At 44.2% G+C, this 26032-nt stretch overlaps 2 protein-coding genes across 2 annotated transcripts in view; both read right to left on the minus strand.

The window, feature by feature from the left end:
• Nucleotides 1–19189, minus strand: part of OVOL2 (ovo like zinc finger 2) — a 30321-nt gene extending 11132 nt beyond the window's left edge. The window contains exons 1-3 of the mRNA XM_024559580.4: nt 18499–19189; nt 17630–17847; nt 5818–6007 (exon numbers count right to left, since the gene is read on the minus strand). Coding sequence (XP_024415348.1) covers nt 5818–6007; nt 17630–17847; nt 18499–18598 — 508 coding nt within the window. The 5' untranslated portion in view covers nt 18599–19189. The remainder of the gene's footprint in view (nt 1–5817; nt 6008–17629; nt 17848–18498) is intronic.
• Nucleotides 19190–19839: 650 nt separating this feature from the next.
• LOC112304066 (glyceraldehyde-3-phosphate dehydrogenase-like) overlaps nt 19840–26032 on the minus strand; it is a 37439-nt gene continuing 31246 nt past the window's right edge. The window contains 1 exon segment of the mRNA XM_071221846.1: nt 19840–20382. Within this exon segment, the coding sequence (XP_071077947.1) occupies nt 19840–20382 (543 nt within the window).

Here is a 26032-nt window from a genome sequence, read left to right on the forward strand (position 1 = left end):
TATAACCCCTGGCACCCTGGCCCCAAAAGACTGAGCTGGGGATCCTACAGATGCGTGTGCCTTTTTCAACTGTTTACAGTGGCTTACACTTTCTTCCCTATAGCTTTTACATTGGCTGAAGTCATTATAAAGGGAGAAAAATTATATACTTTCAATAAAAGCTGGACTTGTCTCATGAGCCTGGCATATCTGGTCATACTAGTAAACAATGTCCAGACCACACCTGACATGTGGACCTCAATAAATGTGATTCTGCAGTTCTAACATGCTCCTGGGTGCTCCTGGTACGTGGACGACATGCATTTTGAGTATGAGGGCATAGACAGAGTGCAGAGCCTGGCACAAGCAATTGTTAGTAGCATTATTTTTTACTCAAATACAGATCTCCCCCCACCAAAAGCAAACCATTCCTCCACAGATGGCTATTCTTAGAATGCATCCCAGCTGGTTCAACCTAAACACTTAAGTCCAAAAGAATATTCTCTAAAAACAGGCCCATGATGTTTTTCATGGGCTGTGAACTGAATATACATTGGTTTCTTTAAAGCTCATATCTCCACCTGCCCCCTCAATCATTTTGACCTGAGGTGGACACACAGTCATGATTTCCCATGTTGGCCTCAGCGGTCCTGTCACCTTAAATAGGGCAAGTCCCTTTATTATGTGTGTACCAGATGCTGTTGGTCCCCACTCCAGACCCTTATTCTGAGCCAGCGCCTCATCCCCCAGCTGTCATATGTTTAGTGAGCTAACAGTACCCGGCTGCCCCCTTCTCCAAGGAATGGGCACTGATTAATTGACCTCCCTGACCAGGGAAGAGGCAGCCCTCAGCCGACGCCTAACTGACATGATGTAGAAATGTTTATAGATTGATTGCCTATAGACAGGAAAAGGCTGTGGTGCTGGCCACACTTGGGAATCACAGCAGGATAAGGCTGGGGCTGGGCTCCAGCTGAGGGCACAGTCCTGCTCCATCCTCCACCCTGCCCCATTCCCTCCTTCCTTACATGTTTCTTCTGACTGCTCTCCCTCAAGAAATCATTTTATAAGAATCTGCTTCTAGTGAACCCAACCTAAGACAATTTGGATTGAAAATAGCCATTCATTTGCTGAAATATTTTCACAAACTGTTATAGTTTTTTCTGCTCTAGTTTCTCTCTTCCAATCTTGAATCAGATATCATTTAGCTAACATCCCTGTTCCCCATCTCATACACACTCCTCTGATTTACTCTTCTCTTGGAGAAGTCATATCCAAAAAAGATGTCTTAATCTTTTCTTTCATCTGCTTCAATATTAAGGTAAGACATTTTCAGGCTCTGGTTTCCGTGGATCTTGTCCAAGATATTCCCATGTGTTTTGAGTCTTTCCTTAGATGCCCTGTCCCCTTAGTAGTTACAGGGCACAGGAGGACATGGGGGTTGGGGGGGATTAATCCTGATTCTTGGATGATCCCACCATCTTTGCCTACCTCATCAATATTATAGCTACAATCTCAGAAGGGTCCTGGGATCCCAGAGAAGTCTTCAAATCAGTTGTGGCCTGGCTAATCAGACTAGGAGCCAACATACCCTTTGCTCAACTGTCTACTGTGTTTGTGTTAACAGTGTCTGTATCTTTGCTTCTGGTCTAAGAACAGCATTCACTTAATAGTCATAAGCAAAAATCCAACATTCATGTCTCAACCAAAAGCAAGACTGATAGAGAATTCTGGTGACATCATTTGGAAACATGGAGATTGTTCAATAAACTAAAAAAAAAAATGTCTGAAAATCCCAAACTTGCTCATTTTACAGATTATCTCTTTTGCATAGAGCTCAAGAGATGGCAGGGCAGGTATCTCACACCAGAAGGCCAGGCCTGTTCCTCTAGCTCCAGGCACAGCAGCATCCCCCAGCTAATCTGTCAGTAAGCCCGTGGGTCCTCTTTCTGGTTCAATGTTACTCGAAGGCACATCTCCATCCGAAAATAAACCAGGGCAGAGAAAACAGGTTGAAGATATTTTCATAATTCTATTTGTTGATCAATTTAAGAGTCAAAATTATGATTAAAATTTTTAAATATGGTTATCTATAGATTTCAATGATCTTAGTGCTATCCAGTAGAAAGTAGAGTGCAAGTCACTTTGTAATTTAAAAATGTCTAGCAGCCTCATTAAAATAAGTAAAAAGAAACAGATGAAATTAATTTTAATGATAGATTTTGTCTAGACCAATATATTCAAATATTACCATTTCAACATGAAATTAACATTAAAATTACAATATTTTACATTAAGTCTTCAAATCCTAGCATCTGTTTTATAGTTACATCATGTCTCAGTAGAACCAGCCACACATGGCCAATAGCTGCTGTCCTGGCCAGTGTGGCTGCAGGTTTTCCCATTTGGTTTGAGAGCATGGGATAAACGATATGAAGCCCTTTGGGAAAGCATCAGATGGAAGGCATTTTTATTCACCAACTTCAGTGATTTCAGCCCCTTGTGTAAGTCACAAGAAGTATCATCTTTTAGTAGCAGGAGGTGGAGGAGCCAGGAGTCGGGTGAGGGGCATGCAAGCCATCCCCTTTCTTTTTTTTTAAGATTTTATTTATTTATTTTTAGAGGAGGGAGAAAGAGAGGGAGAGAACATTAATGTGTGGCTGCCTCTCTCATGTCCCCTACCGGGGACCTGGCCTGCAACCCAGGCATGTGCCCTGATTGGGAATCAAACTTGCGACCCTTTGGTTCACAGGCCAGCACTCAATCCACTGATCCACATCAGCCAGGGCACAAGCTATCCTGTTTCTTGCTCACTCTGTGGACAGAGGACAACTAGACACCACTGAATGAATACACATGCTCAAGCTCCTCCGCAACCTGCTAAACCCCAGGCTAGATGTGTAGTTTGTACCAGGTCTGAATTTCCTCTTTTATCTCACCTCTGGCAGAGCAAGCAGGCTTCTAGAAACTGAAATGGGGAAGGCTGGTGAGGCCCCAGTCTTAGGAATAAAGCTAAGGAAGACATTGGGAGGCAAAGGGGCAGAGAAGGGGATATAGAAGATAGAAGAACATGAATTTCAAAACATGCCAGTCTGGTTCTCAGCTCCACCAGTTCTGGTTGTTGAGCTACCTGAGTCTGTTCTCATCTGTGAAGTGGGCATAACAAGAGCACCGACTCCTCAGGGTTGTTTCGGATAAGATGATAAATGCTGAGGGCCTGGTATGAAGGAAAGTGACCATTTGTGGCTTGCTGCCTTATGAGGAAGGCCTACCTAATCATCCACCCAAATCCTCTGAGCCTCCAGCCAGGTTATCTCAGGTAGTTCCTGTAAGGCCAGTGGCTTCCAGCATCTCCTGCCTAAGGATGTTTACCAGGAAACATAAGAGGCCTGGAAGGGGCTGGGGTCAAGGACTGCCTATGACTTGAGGGTACCAGAATTAACCCCCAAGCAGGGGGGGATAGGAGTTGATAGATAAATACCCTAGCTTTCCCACTCCTGGAGCAATTCTGTAGTGCATCCTACATATTTCTTCAGAGGAACTCCAGTGGGATTGAGCACCAGTTGCCCACAGTGGTAACCTGCTCATTAACTCGCTCTTATAAGGCTGTCTTCTCCTCGCCGTGCCTCCTGGGACCATCTCCCAAATAAACAGCTTACATAGCTAACTCAGATCTAGAGTTCTTAACTACTATAGCCATGACTCAACTTGCAAACTCTTCTCTGAGCAATTCGTTTCTAATATTTCCTAGTTAATGCTCCACCAACAGAGAATTAACTCAGGCATTAATGAGGCAGCTCCATCAGTTGTTTATTCCAAATGGTGGTACCTTACCTATAGTCAGCAATGCTCTCTGAGCCCCCTTCACTTTATCTTAAAGGACAAAATGGGGGAAGTGACCCTAGAACCTACCAGGAGAAGAAGAAATAGGGCATGCCCTCAAGGATATCCTCAGACAGAGATGAAAGACTACGAAACTCTCCAGGACGACCAATGACAAATGACTGCATGACTGGTCCCCAATTCCTGCCAGCCCTTGGGTCAGTTCTCCATGAGCCTAGATTTGCATTCACTTGATGGATCCATTGATAGCCTTGGGACCTGCCCCCACCTACAGGACCATCCACTTCCCACCACCCCCAGAGGACCCTCCCTCACCCTGACACTCCCTAAGCATTCTCTTCACCCCAACCTGAGGTACCAGCCTGGCCACATACGGTAAACCTTCTATGATTCACTGGTGCCAGGGGTTAAAAAAGAGGCCTTACACCCAGACTCACATTCTATCAGGTTCAAAGCCAGGTGACAGCAATTTAGGCTGTTAGAAGTCATGATCTAGGTGCTTCTTGGAAGGAAGAAAATAGTGATTTGAAGGGGGCACAAGGGAGGGGGCAGTAATTTCCAGGGTCTGGAAATATTCCCTTTCTTGGCCTGAGTGCTAGTTATATGGGTGTGTTCACTTTGTGAAAATTCCTAAATTTGTTGAATTATGCACTTACAATTTGTACACTTGCTGGATGCATGTTACATTTAAATATAAAATTCCCTTCAGAAAAGATTTTTAAAAGGAAGAAAAAAAAAGGGAAGCCTTCTAGTATGCCAGCCCACCCTTTAAGGTGGATGACACTCTCCCCAGGCCGGGGAGGCAACATATTGCCAGTACTCTAAAAACAAAGAAGCATAAGGGCCATGAAAGAAATCTGAGTTAGAGGATCTGAGAAGGGTCCTGTGGGCATCTGGAAAGAGCCATGGACATTTTCCCATTAAAATGCCAGGGGAAACCCTAACCTCTGAAAAGGCTTCAGGGAACAGGGGCACTATATACAGTAAATTCTATGAGGATATAGACAGAGTGGGTAGCAACCAGAAGGAAGCTGAATGGGTTAGGGTGGGATAGCCTTAAATGATATGAAATGGGATAGGATGGGATGGAATTGGGCTGGGCTGGAATAGAATGGGGATTGAAAGATGGGACCTAGATACTGAGGGGCTTTACATGAAGCCCGTCAAGACCAGGAGTTTGGATTTCTTCTTGCCCAGAGTCAGAGACTTTTGTTAGCAAGGAAGTGGCATCCTCAGAATTCTCCTCAAGGGATCACTCTGGCAAAGGTGTTGACCATGAACCTCGAGGAGAAGCTTGGAGGCCAGCTGTTTCTAAGATAAAATAAATGAGGTTGTCACCAATCAGAATAGATTGGAGAGAGGCCCACAAACACCCCCAGGATTCTATGTAATGAGCTGGAAAGGTCTCAGATTCACATTTCATGAGAAGAGAAACTGAGGAAGACCCAAGGGGAGGAAGACACTCACCTGCCAAGCTCAAGCAGGAGGCTCAGACAGCTCTAAGTGCGTGTGCATTTATTTTCTTTTTTTTGAGTTCTCACAGGAACATGATGCTATTTGGAGACACGCTTACTTCCCAATAAAGGTGCATAAAATAGCACAAGCAGGACCACAGGAACTACATCCCTGAAGTCAGGCAGGACTGAAGGGGTCACACTATATCTCACAGCATTGCATCACGCATCACAATCCTCAGAATATCTCCAGCCAGTGACTTGTCTTAAGCTATGCTAAAACTTGTGTCATTATCCCCATGTTACAGGGACAAAAACAGGCTAAGAGAGGGGGCTTGCCTGGCCTAAGGTGACACAGCTGGAAGGTGGCACAGCCAGGAGGTAAACCCAGCTGGGCTGGCCCAAATGCCCCATCCTGCAATCATTCCAGAAATACAACATTGTTTCATGCTGTCAACCCAGTTTTTTGGTGGGGAAGAAACAGGAGGAACTATTGGTCAGAAAAACAAAACTAAAATTAAGCACACACCCCTTTCCTCACCTGTATGTGTGCGGACATGCCTCTTTAGGTCGAAGGTGTCATTGAAGCCTTTGCCGCAGAAGGTGCACAGGTGCCTCTTCACCTGGTTGTGGCACTTAAGGTGACGATTGAGCATGCGCTGTAGGCGGAAGCCCTTGCCACACAGGTCACAGCTGTGAACTGCAGAGTCGCTGCATGTGCCTGTGGTGAACTGGGACAGAGAGAGAGCCCATGAGGACCACAATGCAGGGGAGCACATCCCAGGACCTTACTCTGGGAGTCCACCTCCCTAAGTCTCTAGGCTTGGCCTGGCTGGGACCTTCTGCCTCCTAAAAATTCCAAGCAGATTTTGGATTTGAGGGAAGATGGAACAACTGGCAGCTCCTCCCAACATTCATTTATTCTCTCCTCCTTCCTTAGAACAGACCTCTGATTTCTAGCAGGACACTCTGCCCCTAGGTAAACTACTTCATTTCCCAGCAAGTTATGGCTCTATGACTACCTGGCTGATGAAATGTACTCTTTCTAAGGGGAGAGGATGTTGCCCTCTCTCTCTTTACTCCTTTCTTGGACCACAAAAGGAAAGCCAGTGCTGAGGATGGAAAAGCAGAAAGAAAGGAAGAGTCTAGGCCCTGAGGACATGAAACCTGTGGTAGAAAGTCCCCAAAGGCAGCCACAATCAATTCCTTCCTCCCCTGAGCCTGCATGCTCCTACATTCATCAAGAGATGGGTACTATTACCTCTCCCTGTGGACCAACAGGGATGCAGAGATAATGTGTCAGTTCCAGGTGTTAAGAGACCATGCAGCTTCTACATGGTCTCCCTCTAGGAAGCCAGATGCCTTGCTACAACTCCAAGACCACCATGCTGTGAGGAAGCCCAAGTAGCCACGTGGAGAGCAAACGGACCCATGGAGGAGCACAGAGGTGCCAGGTACGAATTAAGCCTCACTAGACCTTCCAGCCCAGCCGTGGCTGCCACCAGCTGAGTGAGTGACCTCAAACAATGCCACCTAGAATAAAGTTGACTAGCTCAGCCATGCCCCAGTTCCTGATGCACAAAATCATGAACAAAAAGGAGATCATTTTGGGAAGTGACTTGGTGGGTATCTCACAGCTTCATTACCAGCAAAGCCACAACCAAATTGCAGGCTGTGCTCTCACTCCAGTGTTCTCTCAGCCATGTTTGCCACCTCTAAGAAAGAAAACTAAATCTATAATTATGTGGTGAAAAACACCAAATATAATAGATTCATCAAAGGTTTCTGCCCTGGCTGGTGTGGCTCAGTGGATTGAGCACCAGCCTGAAGACCAAGGGGTTGCCAGTTTGATTCCAGGTCGTGGCACATGACTAGGTTGCAAGCCAACTCCCCGGCTGCGGATGTGCGGGAGGCAACTGATTGATTAAAAAAAAATTTTCCTAGTTACCAAATAAGATCCGTTAGAAGAATGATCCAAATGCTCTGCCAAAATTCTGCTCATAAAGGAGCCTAAAAATGTATTTTCAGACAGACATTATTAGCAAGAAAAATTGGACCTTTCTTGGCTTGAAATGTTCCTAGACTCAAATACTCTTCTCCTTTCATGCACTCTGGCTATTGCCCTCTGCTGAGACCCAGTTCAGCTGTTCCCTCCCTGACACAACTTCTGTAACTACTGCAGCCCCTGCCTGCACTGTTCTCTGACCCACAAGACGAGTACCTCTCAAACCCAGAGTGCACACGAATCCCCTGGAGGTCTTACTAAAATGCAGATTCTGATTCAGAAGATCTGGTGGGGCCTACACACTGCATTTCTAACCAGCTCCACTCTTGATACATGAGGCTGGAGCACTGGCCCTCACACAGTTCAGTACTTCATTACACCTCATTCCAGAGGGTTCCATTACACACAAATGTTTCCTCAGAGTTCATCAGTTGTCTTCAACTAAGTGCCCCGAGTCAGCAAGTGTGTGTGCATGTTCCTGCCCCCCACGGCCAGACTCAGGTCAGTGCACATTCAGAAAGTGTTGATGGGCAGTGGGTTCACAGGTGGCAAGATACAAAGAGATACAAAGAGACCTGAAGGATGCACAAAACTCCAGAATTGGATTTTCCAGTTAACCTCCTCTGTACCAGTTCTTCCTTATCTGCTCAGAGCTTAATTTGTCTCAGCTGACTGACTAGTGCCTGATCTGTAACAGTCCCTGTGCTCAGAGCCATGGGGAGTACAGTCGCCAGGATGACTTTTCCCCAAGAAATTGCCAGTCTAATGGGGGAACATATCAGTCAACAGGCCATTGACATCTGGGAAGCCCAGGTGCAATGTGAACCTTGAAGGGGCACCTACCCCTGACATAGGGCAAGAGGGAAGGTATCTTTAGAGGAAGTGAGCTCCTCAGCCAGGTAAAAATGAGGAGAAAGAGAGGAGGAATGGCAAAGAATATTCCAGGAGAGGGTAGCAGGAAACAGGGGGACTGTATGTGTTTTCACATGGCTAGCCTGAGCCCCAAGAAAGCAGTTAATGAAGAGACCTATGGTAGCAGAGAAGGGCAGGGTCTCCCTTAGGGCTTTACCTTGGGGGGAGGTAAGCTTGACTCTGTCCAAGGTAAAGCCCTCTGTTCAAGGGCTTTACGTTGGGGGAAGGGGTTGGGGGACAGTGGAAGGAAGACAGGTACAGGGGTTGAGTATGATGACTCAGATAGGTGGCTGTCCTAGATTTCCAACTGCCTCACACCCCACCTCTGCCACGTGTTTCCCAGAGGGATAGGACCTAGCACTCAGTCTCAGGGAGACCCAGCTGTGCTCAAGGCTTTTTTATTGCCACTACGAGGACAGGCCATGGTCTCCTCCTTGTTGGGCTGTCCTCATTCTGGTCTGGCCTCCCTTGAAGAGATGCAAAAAGACTAACGATGGCCCATGTCTTGGCAAACTGAGTTTTTGAGCTTCTCAAGGCCTAGGCTACACAGGGTAAAAAGTCATTTGAGAGGTAGTGAAGGGCTAATAAAATAGAATATAGACAATTGACCCTGGTAAGTCTGATTAAAAACATGTAGAAAGCTATAATCATCTCTTGAAAGTCCTACGGAATGTGCCTGAGGACTCACCAACTACAGTTCAAAACTGACTTCTTGTTTACTTTAATCCTTTTGGTAAATTCCTATTTTTAAAATGCTTAGCATGTAATACAGATACCTTCTAATACAGTGCAGGATGAAAAATATCAAATAATTGGCATTATTTTGTTTAAAAAGAATAAAATCATGAAGGGCAGAAGGATGGGAGATTAGTGACAATTTAAGCAAGTCTAGGGCCAGTGGATCATCTGACAAAGATACAGAAAACTTTTTAATATGGAGAGAAAATGACTATGGGGAGAGGGGATGGAGAATGAGAGCACCCCATTCCCAGGGAGAGCTTTCCTCTACTTTACTTGGAACCAAAATAGAAGTTCTTCAAATATGCCTCAGCAAAGGCAATTTTTCCATTTGTCCACCTTCATATACACCCCCATTAAATGAAAAACTGAACACAAAGTGGCTCATTTAGGGAATTCCCCTAAAGTACATCCTCCGATTCATGAAGTGCTACTTGCCACCTACACACATCTATGGCCAATCTAGCCACCACACATTAAATTATATTTGAAGCTTTAAGAGAGCCTTGTTGAAACAAGATATAAGTCTAATTAAATGGCAAGAGATTATGGCTGAAGAAGCCAAATTCTGCCAGACTAGTTCACTTCTCAGAAAAGAAGGAATGGACCTGTGTAGAATAAATTCCTACATGTGATATTATCCCACAGGGTGAATTTCACATGCTATCTGCCTTGAAATGGGGTCTATAACCCATTTCACCAAGTGAAAGCCTGGAAACTACCTATATGTCTATCAATAGAAACTTGTTTTTTATTAAAAAAATAGAACCATTTAATCAAAGCAGGTGGAAAAAGAAAGGAGTTTCAATTGTCAGCCATGTGAGTGAGCCTTGTTAGATGTCTAGCCCAGTCAAAACCCTCAGAAGAGTCCAGTCTCCACTGTCATCTGACTGCAATAGCAAGAGAAGCCCCAAGGAAGACCCGCCCAGCAGAGGTGAGTCATTCCACAGAACTAGAAGACATAATGATACATTATTTTAAGGTACTAAATTTGGGGTTATTTGTGAAGTAGCAATAAATTAAGTAGAATAGTAACAGATGCATTACATCCTGTCCACAACGCCAGACCTGCCACATTTCTGAATGTTCTAACCCAACATGGGCTGCATAACACAGAAGACACATCTGATGCCTGGAATAACATCCTGTGAGCCAAAGGACCAGCAATCCCTCCCGGGGCACATGTCTGTTCATTAGGCAGTCTTTACCATGTTTACATAGGCTTATAGCTAACACTATACCTCTTAAAGTTTTAAAATAGGGTTAACCAATTGTACCTTGTTACAGTACTCTGCAAGTAGCAGACCAAAACTAGTTATACTTTAGTCATTGTAGTTACAAAATGAGAGTGGAATGTTGAGACAAAAATGCTGAGGATCAAATAAAAGCCTTGACCTGGTTAGTTGTGTGATATCATATAATATCCCTGGGGCCATAATTTCCCACATGTAAAAATAACAAAATGGAATTAGATGAGCTCTTCAGCAGAATAAGAAGCTAAAAGTAGAGTCTGTTTTCCAACTTCCTAAGATCAAATCCAGTTCTGCCACTTACAGACTGCGGGATATAGGCAAGTTTAACCTCTCTAAACTTTAATTTCATCACCAGTAAAATGTAGACAATAATGATCTGCCTCTTGGGATTATTAAGGAATTAAATAAGAAAAGCTACTTATAAAGAAGTGATGCTGGGTAAGTCCTAACTCTTATGGTTAGACCAGCTCCAAAATTCTGTGATCCTAACTAAAAGTCAATTGGTCAAAACCTCTTGTTTATCCATTTGGCTTTTGAATTTGTCTCTTTCTGATGAAAGAAAAAGGTAATTAACCTTCAGCGTGAGCCACAAATCCCCAGTCCTTCATCCGAAACCAAGGTCCAAAAAGCTCCGAAAATTGACATTCTCTCCCATCTCCTTCGGCACTAAAATCTGATCCAAGCGGACATGGAGCTACAAACAGACTTTATCCCATTTGGTATCAATATTCATGTGTTTTAATACGTAAATTATTCATGTGTTTAATTACAGGGTACTGCTCCAGACCTGCCAGGGGTGGTATTTACACCATGCTACCTTCTGAAAAGCTTAATAGTCTCACCCTTAACCAAAATTAACACTTTGCAAAGGCTTATGAATGAAGTGAGAGAACTACCATGGGGGGTGGGAGATGATATGAGTATGGAGATTAATTTAGAGCAAGAAAAATGAAGCCAGAGCAAGCAATTCTCCAACCCCACGGCTGGCACTATCTTGCCTGCTGTCCTGTTTTCTGCAGTATCTCGGCTTTCACACAAAATTCCTCTCTAGTTTTTCTAAAGCACAGGCTTCTGGAGCAGAAACAAACCGATCATTGTACCAGTGCTGCTGAAAACTACAGGAGCATTTGGGGAGGTAGGGACTTCTTTGCCTGGCACTGTGACCAACTTCAAAGCTGGCTAAGGTCACTTACCTGTCAAACTTCTAAAGTAAAAATAAAAAAGCCTTTATTTTCTCTTGATGCTTCCACCAAACAAATTTGTTAAAATCCGTGGTCCTATTTTCTATAGGAGGGTATTGTGAGTCCAGGCTACCTTCCAATGGTCAAATGGACAAGATTTCCACTGACACATTTTATGCTGGAGTGCTCAAAACATATTTCCCCAATTCCTTTGGGGTAAAAATTCTCTTTCTGTTTCCATGTACCATGTCCTCAGGTTTCACCACCCCACTATATGGCAATGGAGAGCCTTCTCAAATGCAGAGATGATGACAGTAATATATACTTGTAATACAGAAAAAACCGAGGTTCAAAGAGCTGTAAATTGTCCGTGGCCATATGACTTACAGGTGCTCACACTGAGATTTTGAATGTGGTTTGTCTGCCAAACTTGTGCCTACAGTTGAACTATAGGGGAGAGGGAGGGAAGAATCCTGTTGTTGGCCTCATACAGTGAGAAACAGCTTCAAATTCCTTTATGTCAGACTGTTAATGCTTATGGCTAAAGTGCTAAAGACACCTCCCACAATGCAATACAATAACATTAAAAGAATAAGAATCTTTGGTTTGGGCTTTGCCACTAACAGCTGTGAGGAATTCAGCAAAACCTTTCTAGTTTTTATCTTTCTCCCATTCAAAATAAGGAGACTGGGCCACATAAGCGTTAAAGGTCCCTATGGTGGATCCTATGGATACTCACTCAGCCTCTATTCCTACTTCTTTGCTGAGTCTTCCTAAGCTGCAGAGGCCAGTAAGATAGAAAGTACATTTCCCATACTCCCAGATGTAGCCCAGTAGGAATTTGGATTCCACCAATTACATGAATTATCAGAAGATTTAAATTTGGACCTGGGTTAAATGAATAGGGGCAGGCACGTGGCAATTGTTTTGCGCTCTGCATGAGCAGAAGCGTCACGAGCAGCCACAGAGGCAGAAGTTGCAGCTCCCTAGGTTGCACATTTCTGCAGTGCGGCTCAGCCTGGTCTTTCTTTAGTCCATCTAGTGCCCTATAATTAACCATTCTATGCTTAAGCTAGCTACAGTGGATTCTGTTTTCTGTAACTAAACCCACGCAGTCCCTTCTAACAATAAAAACGCACTTCACCTATATTCATATTAAAAACTGATGCAGTTAACATGTATTGTTCTCCTATTCCTCATTTTTTTGCCTTTAAATTAAACTTTTTTGAGATCCATTCTAAGCATTTCCCCCAGATCTCCCTTTTCTTTTTGTTTCCTATTTTCCTCCACATGTTATCACTTACACCTATGGACTGTTGACTCCTTCTCTGTCTGTCCTTCTGTTCTGTGTTGACTTATGTCCCCCTATGAGTCAAGCACTGCTGTACCAGGTGCTGAAGATACAAGCCCAGTAGGGCTTTCTCCCTGCCTTTGGTGTTTTGAGATCAAGAGGAGTCAGGCTGGCCAAATATGCAGTTAAGGAGATGATCAGTGTGTTACAATGGAGGCAGGAAGAGGGGCGTCCAGTTCTGTCTTGGGAAACAGAAGACAATTAGGGATAGTGCTTATGTTCCCTTCCAAATAGAAAATGGATGGGTTTTTATAAAATACTTAAATCCATGATTCACAGCAATATTTAAAAATAAACTAATTGGCCACCACTAGAGAATTCTGGTGAATCAACTGATTATCCTGAAAACTGGTAAATAAAGGGAATCTTATTTTACCTTTCCTAAATGAACTGTCTCACTGGGAAACCAAATAGAAGATAAAGGGAAGTATCTCCCTATAGAAGAATTTCAGCTAATAAATAAGGGCCAAAATTAACATATTACTGTTCTGCAAACCCTAATAACCTAAAATATTTAGACCTTGAGTATCAATGGTTACTATAATCACAAAGAGACAACCAAACATTATGTACTTCTTGATGGAAATAGACACCTCCCACAGTGACATTTTTTAGCTAAAATAAACTCGATCAACCATCTAGTTGTCCAATAGAACTTTCTGTGATGAGAGAAATATTCTAATCTGCATTGTATAATACAGCAGGCACTAATCACACATGGCTACTGAGCACTTGAAATATGGGTAATGCAACTAAGGAATTTAATTTTTAGTTTTATTTCATTTAAATTAAAGTAGTTACATGTGACCATGGCTACCATTTTGGACAGTGCAGCTGTAGATCCAACTACCATTTAAAGAAAACCCAGGGGAGTAAGAAGTGTTAGATACCACAATGATGCATTCTGCAAAATCCAGACTGTAGGAAAGTCTGAAAAACAAATGAGTCATCTCTTCAGCAATTAACTAAGAAAGAGAGGAAGAAAAATGTATATAAATTAAAATACTTGAAAGACAGATCAATCAATTACAATGTGTGGACATTATGTGGACCTGATTCAGTAAAGTGGAAAAAAAAAGTAAGCATTTATGAGACAATTAGTAATGTCAACAGCATTGTTAATATAAATATAATAATGTACTTTGGTCTTTATCTATTAGAGACACATTCTAAAATATTATGATGGCTGAAATTCATCTCAAAATAGTACCAGGGGGAGGACGGGGGATAGATGGGCAGGACTGGCCATGGGTTCATTGTTGTCAGAGCCAGGTGACAGGTATTCTGCCTTTGAAAATCATAATAAAAAATAATGGAGCAAGAAAAAGACTACTGCACATTCACACACCCATAACTACTGGAAAACGCAGCCTACAGAGCCAGGTAAAAGCCCAAGAATACTTTTGAAGGAATTCTAAACTCAGTTCTTTTGAAGAACGCTTGGGAAGAATCAAAATAAGAGAGAAAAGAATGGGATGGGATAAGAAGACATTCACTTCCTGGTCCACACTTAACACCTGGGACCCACCAGCCACTCTGAGTCAAGAATAAATAACATCAGCCAACTAAATGATTTAACTTCAGAGTTACTTTGTTTCTGATAAGACTTGTAAGGACAGGGGTGACTGGGGTTGGAGGGGGATGTCTCTACCCCACAGCTGGAGACCTGCAAATGAGGCCAGCACAAAAGGACTTAAAGTGACCTAAACCTCTGGTGTGAACATTTTCCCAGAGGTACATCATCTCCCCACTGCAATCTGTTTCATAAATTACAGAATCCTCAGTAGTAAAGAAACAGTTTCATAACCTACCCTACAGCATGTGGTCAAAAGACAGCTAGGCTAGGAAAACACACTTCTTAACTGGCACCCATGACTCCTCTCCAGATCAGCACAATCAGGTTAGCAAATCCCTTGTCCCTACTTTAGGCAACAAAATACTTCTATAGGTCATTGTCGGCTAACCTCCTATTGGGTAGTATATACATGCACAAAAAATGTTAACATTTTTGCACCCATTATCTCATTTAATTTACACAACATTTCTCAGAGGCTAATTCTATTATTTCTCCATTTTACACATCAAGGAACTGAGGCTTAGAACAAGTCACAAATCCCCCAACCACAGCTGATAAGATAGACCAAACTGAGGTTTTCCTCCTCAAAAACCTTTCAGAGCCCCTCCCCCACCCCAAGGGAACTTCCACACTTCTTAGCTTAGCCTCTTTACCATCCCACCCAGTACTGGTCACATTTTGAGCTTCTCCAACTCTCTCTGATCCCAACAGTTTCCCATTCTGCAGCCACCAAAGCAGAGTCCTTTCCTTACTCAAGTTTTGGGCTGAGCCCACACCACCCTAAAGCCTGCTTCTCCCCTTCTCCATAGGCCTCAAATCCACACTAAGAAACCTTGCTCCCCTCAGAATTTATCACATCTTTGCTTGTGCTCCTGCATTAGCATTCACATTCCAATAGTAGAGTTAATAATAAATATCTGAGTCTCCCCACCAACCCAAATAATTCTAGCAAGAGTTCCTGGGTACTTACACTTTCCACTCTTAACTCATTTATCCTCACAACTCTATAACTATCATTATTATCCCCCCCTTTTTAAAAAATTTTTATTGTTATTCCATTACAGTTGTCTGCCTTTTCTCCCCATCCCTCCTCCACTATTACCCCCTTTTTAAAGACAAGGAAACTGAGGCCCAGAGGGATTAGCAATTTGCTCAAGGTTACACAGCTGAGAAGTGACCAAGCCAGAGCCTAGAGGCTTAACAATTACTGTCCAAAGATTCTGGAACACGAGGGTGGGAGCATTTTTATCTTCCAACTGCCTGGTACACAGCAGGCACTCCATACTGTCAGATGGGATGTTGCTTCTCTCTGCAGGTCATACTTGCCCTTCCTCTGGACCTAATGGCCAACTGCTAAGTATCTTCAAGTCATTGAAAATAAGTCATTAAAATAATGCATCATCTATGGGCCTCATCCTTAAGAAGCTTTTCACATCTTCTGGTTAGAAATCTAATGCTTTGCATAGAAATCTAGAGTTACAGAACATGGTAAATCACGAGCAATTTGGCCTGTCAGTTGAAAATGGACGATATAACAATTAATAATTCTGGAGGCTCAAAGCATCTTAACACCAAGATGTCTCCTATTTGTGGGTGGAAGCTGAGAGGGAGAGGGAACCTGACTGTTCTCCTCCATAAACTGTGTTAACAGTTGAGGGGCAAATCCACCCCGATCCCTGGGAAAGCACTTAGGCAGGAATCAATTAAATAAAATCGGTTTATTCATTCCCTTAAGTCAGGGCTCCAATGGCGTTGTTTGCCTGGGGTAGCAAAGAATGCGCTCTGATTTTTTCCTCTATCTCTTTCTCTAGAGGGTAATCTGGGCATCCAGGGGCAAACTGTCGACAATCCATTTCAAAACAACGTGGCAATTGTCCTTCTATCCTGGTGATAAATATGCAAGCGGGACACTAGAAGTTCCTGGAGGGTAGAGCTACCAGCCTCAGGCAAACTGAGCCCTCCCACTTAACCCCATCTGGTCCACAAAAGCCTCAGGCTAGCCGATTTTAAATCTCAGCAGAACCCTTAACACAAAATCCTCTAAAGATGTCTTCCCTAAGGATTCCAGCGCAGGCCTCTAGCCTCAATTCATAACCAAATGCACCCCAGCCCACCTCCAGCCAAGCCCTAGGTGCAAGGAATCAGAACTATGCATAGGGTCTCTCTCAGAAAAAGTAACGGACTTTTCTAAAACAAAGCAAACACTAGGGATCTTCCCCAGCTCCCCCCACCCCCACCCCCACCCTTAGCCAAGCCCTTGCAGCCAGGAGTATGCATAGGGGAGAGCCGGCCACTCACGCGGGAAAAATAGCGGAAGCTTTCCCAATCCGTAGCAAACGCTAGGGTTCCTCCTCCTTATCCTCCCCCGCCCCCTCCCGCAATCCCAGGCAGTGGGACTGCAGGAACGCCCAAGAATTATCACCTACACCAAGGGCCTGGAGCCTGCAAAGGGTCACATTCTGGCCCATCCGGCTAGAAACTGGGTTTTATGTGATTCTTAAAACACCACTCCCTGACTCCATCTGGCTGTGAGAATGGAATGGGATTCCTTAACCTAGAGGGTAGCGGATACCTTTGAGCAGGCAATCATGGAAGCGCAGATGGACGTCCAGATATCACCTACAATTCTGGAAGACTGGGGGTGAGGGGGGTAGGGGGAGACTGAAGCGTGTTGACAGAGAGGAACAAACTCTCCAGCCCACTGGGACGCGGCACTGAGGCAATTTGCAGTTGAACTCATTCATTCATCATTTTAATTCAACAAATTTGAGAGAGAACAAGTTTAAAGTGCCCAGCATAGACCTCTTTTCTAACGGGCACTCACTCCATAATTGGCACTGGGAATCACTGTCATTGTGAGAGGCCCACCGAGTGCCAAACTGCCACCACTGTCTCCAAAACGCAACAAAGGGTGTGATATTCATAATTCACATAGCGCTAGACACTGCGCCTCAGCGGGTGGAGTTTCAGTGTCTGGGCCCCTCCTTTTTGACCACTGGAGCCCCGACGGCCTGGTTATTCCTTAGGCCTTGCTCATGGAATGGGAGGAAGTTTCGGCTGAGCGGTTCGGTAGTTCCAGAGGCCACCAGATGCACTATAAGCGCTAGGGAAGCTGGCCTCGGGGTCCTGGCGGCGCAGGCGTCTGGCTCCCCATCCGCGGGAGGACGCGCGGAGGGGCCCTGGCCACCGCCCAGGGGCAGGTGCAGGAACAGCGCGGCGGGTGCGCTGAGTGCCCCTGTGCCCGTGTGCGCGGGCGCGTCAGGGAAGGGCGCGGGCCCCGAGAGCCCGACGCCAGGGTGTGGTGCAGGTGGCGGCGGGGGCAGAGTCGGCACCGTACCTTGATTTTCGACCTGGCGACCGGGCGCTGCTTCGCTGCCAGGTGTCCAACGGGGCCCTCGGCGTCTCCAGGCGCCAGGATTTCGCGCTCCGGGACGCGCGGGGACGAGTTGCTCTCAGTGGCTCCAGGCTCCCCCGCGCTGCTGCCGCCGCCGCTGCTGCTGCCGCCGTCGCTGCGGCAGTCCTCGGGGGGGTCACAAGACAGACAGCCCAAGCTCACTGCGGAGGGAGGGGCCGAGCCGGAACACACAGACACGCGGCGTCAGGCCCGGGCGCCCACGGTAGTTTGACCTTCGGGCGGTGCCGCCGCCGCTGCCCTGCCCCGGACCTGGGCATCTCGCCAAGTGGGCAACGCCGAGGGGTGGGCGAGTGAGCCCCCGGATCGGCTTCTCGAGTGAGCTCGGAGTTCTGGGGGCCGATCCTCTGTCCCAGTCCTCGAGCCCACGAGGAACTGAGGGACTCCCCCGCACCAAGTTTCCTCTCCCTGGGTTGGGGGTGGAGGAGGTCGGCATCTACCCACCCAACCCCAGAGGGGAACACGGATCCTTGTGCAAACCCATGACGACGAGGTAGCCCCTACTGGCCTTCAACCCCACCCCCTTCCTGGGCCACCTGGGCCCGGGTTGCAGCCAACGGTCCCGCCGCCGGGCAATTAGAGACGCCCACTAGGGGGAAAGGGGAACACGATACCCCAGGGTTCCCAGCCTCTCACTCTCGGTCTTCCCGCGCCTCAGAGACGTTCTACTACCCCCTGGAAGAGAAGCAGGGGTTGGGGAGTTCAACCCCAGCCAGTGAGCAAAGGAGACCCGGTCACCTCTGCCCGCACGCCAAGAGCCCCGCGCCCAGGCCCTGCCCCCGCGCCGTGCTCACCTGGGATGTAGGTGTCTGCCCTTTCCTCGTCCGGGAGTTCATCCCAGTTGCGGACCGAGACCCCCGGGTTCCTCCTCTTTACCAGGAAGACTTTGGGCATGGTGGGGCCACCTCCCCGGACTGCGGCCCCCTCTTCCCGTCTGCTCCCCGCTATGGGTGGCGGCGATGGCTGGGTCCCCGGCTTCTGGCGGCCAGAGCCCACCTTCCCGCCTAGCTGGCCTCTCCCTCAGCCCCCTGCCGCAGCGCGGCCCTGGCCTTTCTCTCGCACTTCGGACGACTCCCACCTTCCAGGCTCGGCGACACTTATGCCTTAAACCGGGGGTGAGACCACGCCGAGGAAAAAGTTTCATAAGGTGGAATAGAAAAGGCACCAGGAAACTTGGGAGTGAGCATGCGCCCTGCAACATAACGGTGTCAACAAGCTCGCTACCTGTCCGACCGGTTCCGGCGGCCGCGGCTGCTTGTTCCAGCCCTTCCTTAGGCATGAATGTTTGCAAAAGAATTTAACGTCTGATTCTTCCCCCTCCTCTTTTTAAAAAAGGAAGGACGTTTTTTGATCAACCCCTAATACCATTCCCCATTGCAAGTACCTCGTGCGCGAACTCTCAGGTAAACCCCAGGTCGGTTTCCCATCCCTCCTGAGAGCTGGGGCCTCTTGGGAATGCCCTCCCCCACCGACCCCCTAGAGTTTTTTGTCTCCGAAAAGCAAGCCAGAAAATGGCTCAGTTCCTCTGCACCTTGTGGCTCGTTCCCGGAGCTTGTTGAAATCTTGGCGGGCGGAAGAGAGAGGCTGTGGGGAGGGGGCCCCAGGACTGTGATCTGGTAAAGGGGAATCTTGGGGGTTTAAGCTCGCATCAACTACAATAGTGCCCCCAAATAAACACAGTAGTACTAAGCTAAAAAATTCAGCATCTTTAGAACACATTGTTTTTTCGTGCCATACAATGAAAGAAAAACAAGTCAGCTCGTTCCACCTAAGCAGCTTCCACCCCAAGACATTGCACCCCAAGAGAGCACCATCAACATATTTTAGCACAATGGAAATAAAAGTCAAGTGCATGTTATGCAAACGTAGCTTGGAAATGAATTTCTTTTCCTCGCCCACAACCATGATAGCCTCTTCTAAGTGTGTGCTCCCCAAATTCTGAGGCTGGGAAATACATTTTCAGGAAACCAATAAAGATGGACATCCCCTTATTGCCCCAACTGCGGAGGTGGCTGGGGAGTTTGTATTTATTTTTTGATGTTGGATTTTCCTATCTACCTTTATACCTGGAGCGGGGAGGGAGAGACAAAAAATACCAAGTTTCTAAGAGCAGTCAGCCCGCGTTGGGGAATACGCTACCCTCCCGCGGCCCCTGCTCCGGTGCGCCCGGGGAAACACAGCACTGCCTCCACCGCTGCGGTCGGCGCACCCCTCCAGGCGGTGGTCAGGTGTGTGCCAGCTCCAGGGACTGCTGGGGTGCGTCTGCCCAGGGGTTCCCTGGCGCCCTCAGCTCGCCCGTCCGCCGGACTCACCTGTCTGTAACCTGAGCCGCTGCGCGCCCAGCCCACAGACCTGGGGAATGTACACAGCGGTTTCCCCGTCCTCTTCCACCCTGGAATAGCCCTTAGGGCCACAGCCGCCCGGTAACGGATTTCTTGGCTCCCCAGGCGTGCTACCGGTGACTGTAGAACCGGCGCAGCTCTCTCGCGAATGGGGAGGCAACAGACGCGCGCTGCCTCCGGGTCTGCCCTCAAGGGGTCGCCTTCTGTGGACTGAACTCTGTCTGGACTCCAGATTTTCTCTGAGAACAACCAAGAATGAAAAAGACTTTGATCTGGGTAGCGGGACCGGGGCGGGGGTGGGAGGGAGCGGAAGGGTGGAGAAGCAAGACATTTGTACTGCAGCATAAGAAAACGAGGCTTCCTTCTAATCTACGAGGCTGATGGCCCATCTTCTGGGAGACTCTGAGAATGTACTTTTATCTGTCAAAAAACTGGAGACTTGCTAGGAAGAAGGAGCTTTATTGAATGAAAGTAAAAATAAAGCAAAACTACAGAATCAGAATTATCACTTATCTTATAAAAATCTTCAAAATTTCATTCACCTTGTTCAAAGTTCTTTATTTTACAGACACATCAACTCCATTAAACAGAGTTTTTTTTCTTTTACTGAATTTCAAAGTGATGAGTGACAGAATCACTTTGTTATTTGAAAAGATTACAGAGTACTGAGATATAAAGCTAGACACTTCAAAAATGCAATGTTTAGGGAACTGAGGATGAAAAATGGATAACTACACTTTTACTCAACGATTGTTGGATGCACAGCAACTACGTTATTTGCTGTGTGTTTCTGAGCAAAAGGAATTCGAATGTGTTATTTTTCTGGTTCTTGATCAGTCTTGATAAGAATTGATCAATATTATTAACATTTTCAAAGAACCTGTTTTGCCTTTGATGACTTTTCTCTGTAAAGTTAGTTTCTTAAGTATTATGAGAGGAGTTCATAGAACACCTTCTAAAAGTAGGATAAGTGGGATAGGAAATGAACCCAATTCTTTAAAAATCTCAAATCTTGGAGCTGGAAGACAGCTGACATGACCACACCCCACCCACTACGGGGGAGAGAAGATGGCCCTGCATAGTGTCCTCAGCAGGTGTGTATCCAGTCCTGCTAGACTACTCTAGTGCTGGAGAGCTCACTTCTTCAAAAAGCAGACTATTCTCTGGTTAGACAACAATGATGTTAGAAAGCTTTTCATTCCTTATGGAAACCTGTTTCCCTGTATTTTCATCTCCCATCCCCGTTTTGCCCTCAGGGACTGCTGAGACTATGCCTGGACCCCTCTCCCTGCTAGTTCTTGAAATGCATGAAAGTATCCATCTGTGTTCTCACTCAAGACTTGTTTTCCCCAGTAATGTATAGTCAGGTTGAAAACAGACAGGTACAAACCTGCTCAGTGACACCCTTAGAGCACACAGTTATAAGAAAAGGTTAGGGTCAACTGTAATTGAAAAATAAAAACTATTTTAAAAATAAAGTAAATAAACCTTAAAAAAGGCTAAGGTGTTGGGGAAATGTTCCTAAATTTAAAAAAACTTTTTATTGAGGTATAACATAGTGTTTGAAAAAATGCATAAATCATAAATACACAGCCAGGTAAATTTTCACAAACTGAATGCACCTGTGGAGACAGCCTCCCAAAACAAGACAAAGCTGCTTGCTCTCATCACTCCTTTCAATGTTAGACTGGCTTCCTTGCAGGTATGACAAGACAAAAGAAATAAAGAAAGAAAGATATAAAGTTTACCACGGAAAATACAAAATTCTCATTATTTGTAGTAGGCATGATTGTGTGTGTGAAAAAGAATCTATAAAGAAATTACTAGAATTAATAAAATTTAGCAAGGTTGTATAGAAAATCTCTGTGTGTGTGTCAATTGTTTTTCTACATGTCAGTAACAGTAAGAAGAATGAAGACAAATGAAAAAATGACCTACAGCTGTACCCAAAATTCAAAGTGCTTTGAAATAAAAATTTAAAAATATTGTGCAAGCTCTTCATGGACTAGATTAGGAAACATACTATTGGAAAACATTAAAGAAGACATTAATCAATGGAAATTTTACTGTATTAATAGATTAGAAGACTCTGAATGAAAAAATAAGTTAAAAACCCCTAAATTCTCTTCTGTAAATTTAATACAACTCTTAAAAACACTTGAAAAATATATCTTTGTGGGATATGACAAACTTGTTGTAAAATTTATATGAAAGAACAACCAAACATTCCTGAAAAACAACAAGGCATGGAACTTGTTCTATCAGATATCAATAGTAATCAAAATAGGCCTCCTCACACAACCAAAAGGACAACATCAAATTTAAAAGTAAAAAAACAACCAGAACTGCCAGAAAATAAAATTGTGTGGAAGTCCGACAAGTAAGGAGTTAAAGAAGAAACATTCATTCAGGCTGTGCCACAATGTAGCAAAGTGGGTTGCCCTGCCCTGGTGAATACCTAAGGCTTCACCCTCCATAACATAACAGGTATGCCAAGACAAAGAAATACAGCCCAAATGAAAGAGCAGATCAAAACTCCAAAAATAAAACTAAGCAATGAAGAGATAGCCCACCTATCAGATGCAGAGTTCAAAATGCTGGTAATCAGATACTCACAGAAATGGTTGAGTATGGTCGCAAAATAGAGGAAAAAGTGAAGGCTATGCAAACTGAAATGAAGAGAAATGTAGACAGAACCAATAGTGCAGGGAAGGAAACTGGGACTTAAATCAACAATTTAGAGAAGGAAGAAATAAACATTCAGCCAGAACAGAATGAAGAAACAAGAATTTAAAAAATGAGGAGAGGCTTAGGAACCTCCAGGACAACTTTAAACATTTCAACATCTGAATCATAGGGGTGCCAGAAGGAGAAGAGGAAGAGAAAGAAATTGAAAATGTATTTGAAAAAAATAGTGAAAGAGAACTTCCCCAATCTGGCAAAGCAAACAGACTTCCAGGAAGTTCAGAATCCCAAAGAAGTTGGATCCAAGGAAGTACACACCAAAGCACATCATAATTACATTATCCAAGATTAAAGATAAGGAAAGGATCTTAAAAGCAGCAAGAGAAAAAGAGACACTTACCTACAAAGGAGTTCCCATAAGAGTATGAGCTGATTTCTCAAAAGAAACCTTGCAGGCAAGATGGGACTGGAAAGAAGTATTCAAAGTCATGAAAGGCAAAGACCTCACCCAAGATTACTCTATCCAGCAAAACAGTCATTTAGAATGGAAGGGCAGATAAAGTGCTTCCCAGATAAGGTCAAATTAAAGGAGTTCATCATCACTAAGCCCTTATTATATGAAATGTTAAAGGGACTTATCTAAGAAAAAGAAAATGATAAAAAATATGAACACTAAAATGACAACAAACTCACAACTGTCAACCATCAAACCTAAAAAAATAAAAACATAAATAAACTAAACAAACAACTTGTACAGGAACAGATTCACAGAAATGGAGATCACATGGAGGGTTATCATCAGGGAGATGGAGAGGGGAGAGTGGGGGAAAAGGTACAGGGAATAAGAAGCATAAATGGTAGGTACAAAATAGAGGGAGGTTAAGAATAGTGTAGGAGATGGAGAAACCAAAGAATTTATATGTATGACTTATGGACATGAACTAAGTGGGGGAATGCTGGTGGGAGAGGGGTGGAGGGTGGAGGGGAATAAAGGGGAGAAAGAAAAAGAAAAACAAGAATAAAAGAACAAAAAAAGAAAAAAATAGTAATCAAAATAGTGTGCCATTTGTGCACAGCTAAACTACCAATGCAGAACAGAAGGCCCAGAATCAGACTCACACATGTGTGGACATTTGATTTATGAAAGAGAGCATTGCAGAAATGGAGAAAGATGTGCTACTCAACAATGTGGATGTAGACCTGGAACGCTTGGTAATCCATTGGGTGGGGAGAAGAAATTCAATAATGCACACACATACCAATTTCTGGTTGCTTTAACACTTAATTGTGTGTGTATACCAAAAGAAAAAAGAAAAAAAGAAAGAAAGAAGGTAGATAGATAATGTAGAAGAATATCTTTATGAGCATAGGATAGAAGAGAATTTCTTAAAACACAAAAAAACATGAAAAATTTGGTAAATATGACTACAGAAAAAATTTCAAATGACTATCAAAAGACACAATAAGGCCCTGGCTGGTGAAGCTTAGTGGATTGAGCACGGGCCTGGGAACCAAAGTGTCACCAGTTCCATTCCCAGTCAGGGCACATGCCTGGGTTGTGGGCCAGGTCCCCAGTAGGGGACACATGAGAGGCAACCACACATTGATGTTTCTCTCCCTCTCTCCTTCCCTTCCCCTCTCTGTCTCTCTAAAAAAACAAACAAAGAAACAAACAATAAAGAGAGTAAGCTAAGCAACAAACTGAGGGAATTTTTGCAGCAATTTATCTTACAAATGACTAAAATACAAGATATATAAAGAAGTCTAATAAATGAATAAGAAAAAGACAAACTCAATATAAAAATTACAAAGAAGCATAAATAAGCATTTTCCAGAAAAGAAAACGTGAATGGTTCATCAACATACAAAAAGATGCTCAACTCATTAGTAAACAGGAAAATGCAAATTAAAACAATAAAGAAATACTATTTTGTGTTTACCAGACTGGCAAAATTTTAAAGTCTGACAATACTAGATGTTGGGGAGCATATGGAGAGACGAGATTGTTTACACATTGCTAATGGGCACGTAAATTGACTCAAACATTTTGGAAAATAATTTAACTTTATTTAGTAAAATTATATATATTCATATTAAATGAGCCAGAAATTCCCGTCCAAGTTTTGTAATCTAGAAAAAATCTTGAACTTTTGCACCGAGACTCACGTATAAGGATATTCATTCCTCACACACACACACACACCACAAATTAAGACCTCAACATAACCAAATGCCCATCAATAACTAATTGAATTAATATATGCTATTAAATCCATACAGTGAAGATACATGGCCCACAGTCACACACATTAATAAAGGTAATCTCAAACACATATTGTTGAATGGAAAAAAAAAGCAAGCTACAGGATTGCACTATGAGATTCAAAGTAATTTTTAAAAACAGATCAAAGTAAGCAATATCTTGTTTAGGAATATAAACCCATATATTAAAACCATTAAGCAACAAGCAACAACTTTGAAGAATGTCTAAAGAGCTCTGCTGAGTAAAAAAAAGCAATCCTAAATGTTACTAATTGTATGGTTCCATTTAAATAACATTCTTAAAATAACAAAATCATGAAAATGGAGCAAAGATTAGTGGCTGTCACAAGTTTAGAGTTATAAAAGGGCCCTGGCTGGTGTGGCTCAGTGGATTGAGTGCCGGCCTACGAACCAAAGGGTCGCTGGTACGATTCTCAGTCTAGGGCAAATGCCTGGGTTGCTGGTGAGGTCCCTAGTAGGGGGCGAGTGAGAGACAACCACACATTGGTATTTCCCTCTCTCTTTCCCTTTAGCTCTCTAGAAATAAATAAATAAAATATTTTAAAGATGGATTATAAAAGGGAAACATATAAAAGGATCCTTGTGGTGATGGAATCATTCTGTATCTGTGGTAGATGATACATGAGCCTACCTATATGATACAATTGTGTAGAACTAAATACACACATACTCACACAAACACACACACGCAAAATGAGTACAAGTAAAACTTGTTAAATCTGAATAAGACATCTGCTGGTGATACTACACTCTAGTTCTAAAAATTTTACCACTGGGAAAACTGGATGAAAAGAACACAGCTGCATGCAAACTGAATGACTGAGACTTTCTCCCTGGTACTTCACCAAGTCCCCTCCTTCAGAATCCTGACAGGCTCTGTGACAGCTTTAACCAATAGCATAAATGATGTGCCAGGTTCCAGGCTGTAAGAGATCAGAAGTTTCCACTTCCTGTTTCCTTGAATGTTCACTCTGGGGGAAGCCAGCTGTAATGTACAAAGTCCCAAATATCGTGAGAG

The sequence above is a fragment of the Desmodus rotundus genome, chromosome 6, assembly GCF_022682495.2.
Source record: "Desmodus rotundus isolate HL8 chromosome 6, HLdesRot8A.1, whole genome shotgun sequence".
Classification (NCBI taxonomy): Eukaryota; Metazoa; Chordata; class Mammalia; order Chiroptera; family Phyllostomidae; genus Desmodus; species Desmodus rotundus.